This window comes from Sphaerodactylus townsendi, linkage group LG06 (assembly GCF_021028975.2).
Source record: "Sphaerodactylus townsendi isolate TG3544 linkage group LG06, MPM_Stown_v2.3, whole genome shotgun sequence".
NCBI lineage: Eukaryota > Metazoa > Chordata > Lepidosauria > Squamata > Sphaerodactylidae > Sphaerodactylus > Sphaerodactylus townsendi.
The window spans coordinates 100803810-100810074 of NC_059430.1; the positions used below are offsets into that span (position 1 = coordinate 100803810).

The 6265-nt window shown below is 87.1% G+C and overlaps 1 protein-coding gene across 1 annotated transcript; it reads right to left on the reverse strand.

Annotated features, from left to right (window-relative positions):
• Nucleotides 1-1210: 1210 nt before the first annotated feature.
• Nucleotides 1211-3823, reverse strand: LOC125435415 (basic proline-rich protein-like; the record flags this gene model as incomplete). Its single annotated transcript, XM_048501615.1, has 2 exons — nucleotides 1211-1681; nucleotides 2714-3823. Coding segments are annotated over 2 exons (1581 nt in total), but the record flags the coding sequence as incomplete, so codon positions are not given.
• Nucleotides 3824-6265: the final 2442 nt, after the last annotated feature.

The following is a 6265-nucleotide window of genomic DNA, read 5'->3' on the forward strand; positions in this document are numbered from 1 at the left end:
TATGATAGGGGTGAAAACTAGATGAGTGAAGTTGGATCCAAAAAGTTAGCAGGGAAGATAGTGCGGAATTGACCACAAATGCCAAGGTGAGGGACACACGTGATCCAACTATGGGCTGTGAGCATGGACTGAACCCAGAAATGTTGTTAAGCTAGTATGCCCTCTGGGACTTAACTGTGTTTTCCAGCTGCTGCGGTGGTTTTCATGGGTCACTGAGAATTTCATTTCCTTCCTGCACCTTACTTTCTTGGTGCTTCACTGCCTGAAAGACCCTTCCACATTCCTTCTACCTCTTCCTCTAGGAAAAAAAAATCTTATCTCAGAAGCACATCACTTTCAGCCTGGCCACATTTATTTCTGGCCAAGTCACAGAACCATCCTACTGTCCATGCTACAGTACCCTAGCACTGTAACTTAAATTAGTAACTTAAAGGCAACTCTATGGATTCTTATTGAAGAATAGCTGTCTGTGTAAACAAGAGTTCTCTACGTGGAGTTTGGGAGCCAGACAGGCCTGTTCATCGCTGGGCTCAGCTTGACCAAGTCCAGCTCTAAACTGCAGGCTTCCAGCTTACTGTTTAAAGCTCAACCCAGTCAGGCTGAATCCAGCAACATACAGAGCACTCGGTCTGATTGGCTCCAGCTTTATACTGCTGGCTCCAACACCACCCCGCCTCAGCCCAAGCGCCACCTCTGAAAATCACGTAGAGCTCAGTGTGGGAAACCAGCAAAATAAAGTTGAAGTCAGTCAGATCTGGCACTCAGTTTGATGCTGGATGCAGACCGACTAGGTCAGGGGTCTGCAACCTGCGGCTCTCCAGATGTTCATGGACTACAAATCCCATCAGCCCCTGCCAGCATGGTTGGTGGGGGTGGGGGGTGGTGGGTGGGGGGGGTGGGGGTGGGGGGGGGTGGTGGGGGTGGGGGGGGTGGGGGGGTGGGGGTGGTGGTGGGGGGGGGTGGTGTGGTGGTGGGGGGGGGGTGGTGGGGGGGGGTGGTGTTTGGGGGGGGGGGGGGGGGGGGGGGGGGGGGGTGGGGGGGGGGGGGGGTGGGGGGCCGGGGTGTGGGGGGGGGGGGGGGGTTGGGGGGCCGGGGGGTGGGGGGGGGGGGGGGTGGGTGGGGGGGGGGGTGGGGGGGGGGGGGGGGGGGGGGGGGGGGGGGGGGGGGGGGGGGGGGCTGGGGGGGGGGGGGGGTGGGGGGCGGGGGGGGTGGGGGGGGGGGGGGGTGGGGGGGGGGGGGGGTGGGGGGGGGGGGGGGTGGGGGGGGGGGGGGGTGGGGGGGGGGGGGGGTGGGGGGGGGGGGGGGTGGGGGGGGGGGGGGGTGGGGGGGGGGGGGGGTGGGGGGGGGGGGGGGTGGGGGGGGGGGGGGGTGGGGGGGGGGGGGGGTGGGGGGGGGGGGGGGTGGGGGGGGGGGGGGGTGGGGGGGGGGGGGGGTGGGGGGGGGGGGGGGTGGGGGGGGGGGGGGGTGGGGGGGGGGGGGGGTGGGGGGGGGGGGGGGTGGGGGGGGGGGGGGGTGGGGGGGGGGGGGGGTGGGGGGGGGGGGGGGTGGGGGGGGGGGGGGGTGGGGGGGGGGGGGGGTGGGGGGGGGGGGGGGTGGGGGGGGGGGGGGGTGGGGGGGGGGGGGGGTGGGGGGGGGGGGGGGTGGGGGGGGGGGGGGGTGGGGGGGGGGGGGGGTGGGGGGGGGGGGGGGTGGGGGGGGGGGGGGGTGGGGGGGGGGGGGGGTGGGGGGGGGGGGGGGTGGGGGGGGGGGGGGGTGGGGGGGGGGGGGGGTGGGGGGGGGGGGGGGTGGGGGGGGGGGGGGGTGGGGGGGGGGGGGGGTGGGGGGGGGGGGGGGTGGGGGGGGGGGGGGGTGGGGGGGGGGGGGGGTGGGGGGGGGGGGGGGTGGGGGGGGGGGGGGGTGGGGGGGGGGGGGGGTGGGGGGGGGGGGGGGTGGGGGGGGGGGGGGGTGGGGGGGGGGGGGGGTGGGGGGGGGGGGGGGTGGGGGGGGGGGGGGGTGGGGGGGGGGGGGGGTGGGGGGGGGGGGGGGTGGGGGGGGGGGGGGGTGGGGGGGGGGGGGGGTGGGGGGGGGGGGGGGTGGGGGGGGGGGGGGGTGGGGGGGGGGGGGGGTGGGGGGGGGGGGGGGTGGGGGGGGGGGGGGGTGGGGGGGGGGGGGGGTGGGGGGGGGGGGGGGTGGGGGGGGGGGGGGGTGGGGGGGGGGGGGGGTGGGGGGGGGGGGGGGTGGGGGGGGGGGGGGGTGGGGGGGGGGGGGGGTGGGGGGGGGGGGGGGTGGGGGGGGGGGGGGGTGGGGGGGGGGGGGGGTGGGGGGGGGGGGGGGTGGGGGGGGGGGGGGGTGGGGGGGGGGGGGGGTGGGGGGGGGGGGGGGTGGGGGGGGGGGGGGGTGGGGGGGGGGGGGGGTGGGGGGGGGGGGGGGTGGGGGGGGGGGGGGGTGGGGGGGGGGGGGGGTGGGGGGGGGGGGGGGTGGGGGGGGGGGGGGGTGGGGGGGGGGGGGGGTGGGGGGGGGGGGGGGTGGGGGGGGGGGGGGGTGGGGGGGGGGGGGGGTGGGGGGGGGGGGGGGTGGGGGGGGGGGGGGGTGGGGGGGGGGGGGGGTGGGGGGGGGGGGGGGTGGGGGGGGGGGGGGGTGGGGGGGGGGGGGGGTGGGGGGGGGGGGGGGTGGGGGGGGGGGGGGGTGGGGGGGGGGGGGGGTGGGGGGGGGGGGGGGTGGGGGGGGGGGGGGGTGGGGGGGGGGGGGGGTGGGGGGGGGGGGGGGTGGGGGGGGGGGGGGGTGGGGGGGGGGGGGGGTGGGGGGGGGGGGGGGTGGGGGGGGGGGGGGGTGGGGGGGGGGGGGGGTGGGGGGGGGGGGGGGTGGGGGGGGGGGGGGGTGGGGGGGGGGGGGGGTGGGGGGGGGGGGGGGTGGGGGGGGGGGGGGGTGGGGGGGGGGGGGGGTGGGGGGGGGGGGGGGTGGGGGGGGGGGGGGGTGGGGGGGGGGGGGGGTGGGGGGGGGGGGGGGTGGGGGGGGGGGGGGGTGGGGGGGGGGGGGGGTGGGGGGGGGGGGGGGTGGGGGGGGGGGGGGGTGGGGGGGGGGGGGGGTGGGGGGGGGGGGGGGTGGGGGGGGGGGGGGGTGGGGGGGGGGGGGGGTGGGGGGGGGGGGGGGTGGGGGGGGGGGGGGGTGGGGGGGGGGGGGGGTGGGGGGGGGGGGGGGTGGGGGGGGGGGGGGGTGGGGGGGGGGGGGGGTGGGGGGGGGGGGGGGTGGGGGGGGGGGGGGGTGGGGGGGGGGGGGGGTGGGGGGGGGGGGGGGTGGGGGGGGGGGGGGGTGGGGGGGGGGGGGGGTGGGGGGGGGGGGGGGTGGGGGGGGGGGGGGGTGGGGGGGGGGGGGGGTGGGGGGGGGGGGGGGTGGGGGGGGGGGGGGGTGGGGGGGGGGGGGGGTGGGGGGGGGGGGGGGTGGGGGGGGGGGGGGGTGGGGGGGGGGGGGGGTGGGGGGGGGGGGGGGTGGGGGGGGGGGGGGGTGGGGGGGGGGGGGGGTGGGGGGGGGGGGGGGTGGGGGGGGGGGGGGGTGGGGGGGGGGGGGGGTGGGGGGGGGGGGGGGTGGGGGGGGGGGGGGGTGGGGGGGGGGGGGGGTGGGGGGGGGGGGGGGTGGGGGGGGGGGGGGGTGGGGGGGGGGGGGGGTGGGGGGGGGGGGGGGTGGGGGGGGGGGGGGGTGGGGGGGGGGGGGGGTGGGGGGGGGGGGGGGTGGGGGGGGGGGGGGGTGGGGGGGGGGGGGGGTGGGGGGGGGGGGGGGTGGGGGGGGGGGGGGGTGGGGGGGGGGGGGGGTGGGGGGGGGGGGGGGTGGGGGGGGGGGGGGGTGGGGGGGGGGGGGGGTGGGGGGGGGGGGGGGTGGGGGGGGGGGGGGGTGGGGGGGGGGGGGGGTGGGGGGGGGGGGGGGTGGGGGGGGGGGGGGGTGGGGGGGGGGGGGGGTGGGGGGGGGGGGGGGTGGGGGGGGGGGGGGGTGGGGGGGGGGGGGGGTGGGGGGGGGGGGGGGTGGGGGGGGGGGGGGGTGGGGGGGGGGGGGGGTGGGGGGGGGGGGGGGTGGGGGGGGGGGGGGGTGGGGGGGGGGGGGGGTGGGGGGGGGGGGGGGTGGGGGGGGGGGGGGGTGGGGGGGGGGGGGGGTGGGGGGGGGGGGGGGTGGGGGGGGGGGGGGGTGGGGGGGGGGGGGGGTGGGGGGGGGGGGGGGTGGGGGGGGGGGGGGGTGGGGGGGGGGGGGGGTGGGGGGGGGGGGGGGTGGGGGGGGGGGGGGGTGGGGGGGGGGGGGGGTGGGGGGGGGGGGGGGTGGGGGGGGGGGGGGGTGGGGGGGGGGGGGGGTGGGGGGGGGGGGGGGTGGGGGGGGGGGGGGGTGGGGGGGGGGGGGGGTGGGGGGGGGGGGGGGTGGGGGGGGGGGGGGGTGGGGGGGGGGGGGGGTGGGGGGGGGGGGGGGTGGGGGGGGGGGGGGGTGGGGGGGGGGGGGGGTGGGGGGGGGGGGGGGTGGGGGGGGGGGGGGGTGGGGGGGGGGGGGGGTGGGGGGGGGGGGGGGTGGGGGGGGGGGGGGGTGGGGGGGGGGGGGGGTGGGGGGGGGGGGGGGTGGGGGGGGGGGGGGGTGGGGGGGGGGGGGGGTGGGGGGGGGGGGGGGTGGGGGGGGGGGGGGGTGGGGGGGGGGGGGGGTGGGGGGGGGGGGGGGTGGGGGGGGGGGGGGGTGGGGGGGGGGGGGGGTGGGGGGGGGGGGGGGTGGGGGGGGGGGGGGGTGGGGGGGGGGGGGGGTGGGGGGGGGGGGGGGTGGGGGGGGGGGGGGGTGGGGGGGGGGGGGGGTGGGGGGGGGGGGGGGTGGGGGGGGGGGGGGGTGGGGGGGGGGGGGGGTGGGGGGGGGGGGGGGTGGGGGGGGGGGGGGGTGGGGGGGGGGGGGGGTGGGGGGGGGGGGGGGTGGGGGGGGGGGGGGGTGGGGGGGGGGGGGGGTGGGGGGGGGGGGGGGTGGGGGGGGGGGGGGGTGGGGGGGGGGGGGGGTGGGGGGGGGGGGGGGTGGGGGGGGGGGGGGGTGGGGGGGGGGGGGGGTGGGGGGGGGGGGGGGTGGGGGGGGGGGGGGGTGGGGGGGGGGGGGGGTGGGGGGGGGGGGGGGTGGGGGGGGGGGGGGGTGGGGGGGGGGGGGGGTGGGGGGGGGGGGGGGTGGGGGGGGGGGGGGGTGGGGGGGGGGGGGGGTGGGGGGGGGGGGGGGTGGGGGGGGGGGGGGGTGGGGGGGGGGGGGGGTGGGGGGGGGGGGGGGTGGGGGGGGGGGGGGGTGGGGGGGGGGGGGGGTGGGGGGGGGGGGGGGTGGGGGGGGGGGGGGGTGGGGGGGGGGGGGGGTGGGGGGGGGGGGGGGTGGGGGGGGGGGGGGGTGGGGGGGGGGGGGGGTGGGGGGGGGGGGGGGTGGGGGGGGGGGGGGGTGGGGGGGGGGGGGGGTGGGGGGGGGGGGGGGTGGGGGGGGGGGGGGGTGGGGGGGGGGGGGGGTGGGGGGGGGGGGGGGTGGGGGGGGGGGGGGGTGGGGGGGGGGGGGGGTGGGGGGGGGGGGGGGTGGGGGGGGGGGGGGGTGGGGGGGGGGGGGGGTGGGGGGGGGGGGGGGTGGGGGGGGGGGGGGGTGGGGGGGGGGGGGGGTGGGGGGGGGGGGGGGTGGGGGGGGGGGGGGGTGGGGGGGGGGGGGGGTGGGGGGGGGGGGGGGTGGGGGGGGGGGGGGGTGGGGGGGGGGGGGGGTGGGGGGGGGGGGGGGTGGGGGGGGGGGGGGGTGGGGGGGGGGGGGGGTGGGGGGGGGGGGGGGTGGGGGGGGGGGGGGGTGGGGGGGGGGGGGGGTGGGGGGGGGGGGGGGTGGGGGGGGGGGGGGGTGGGGGGGGGGGGGGGTGGGGGGGGGGGGGGGTGGGGGGGGGGGGGGGTGGGGGGGGGGGGGGGTGGGGGGGGGGGGGGGTGGGGGGGGGGGGGGGTGGGGGGGGGGGGGGGTGGGGGGGGGGGGGGGTGGGGGGGGGGGGGGGTGGGGGGGGGGGGGGGTGGGGGGGGGGGGGGGTGGGGGGGGGGGGGGGTGGGGGGGGGGGGGGGTGGGGGGGGGGGGGGGTGGGGGGGGGGGGGGGTGGGGGGGGGGGGGGGTGGGGGGGGGGGGGGGTGGGGGGGGGGGGGGGTGGGGGGGGGGGGGGGTGGGGGGGGGGGGGGGTGGGGGGGGGGGGGGGTGGGGGGGGGGGGGGGTGGGGGGGGGGGGGGGTGGGGGGGGGGGGGGGTGGGGGGGGGGGGGGGTGGGGGGGGGGGGGGGTGGGGGGGGGGGGGGG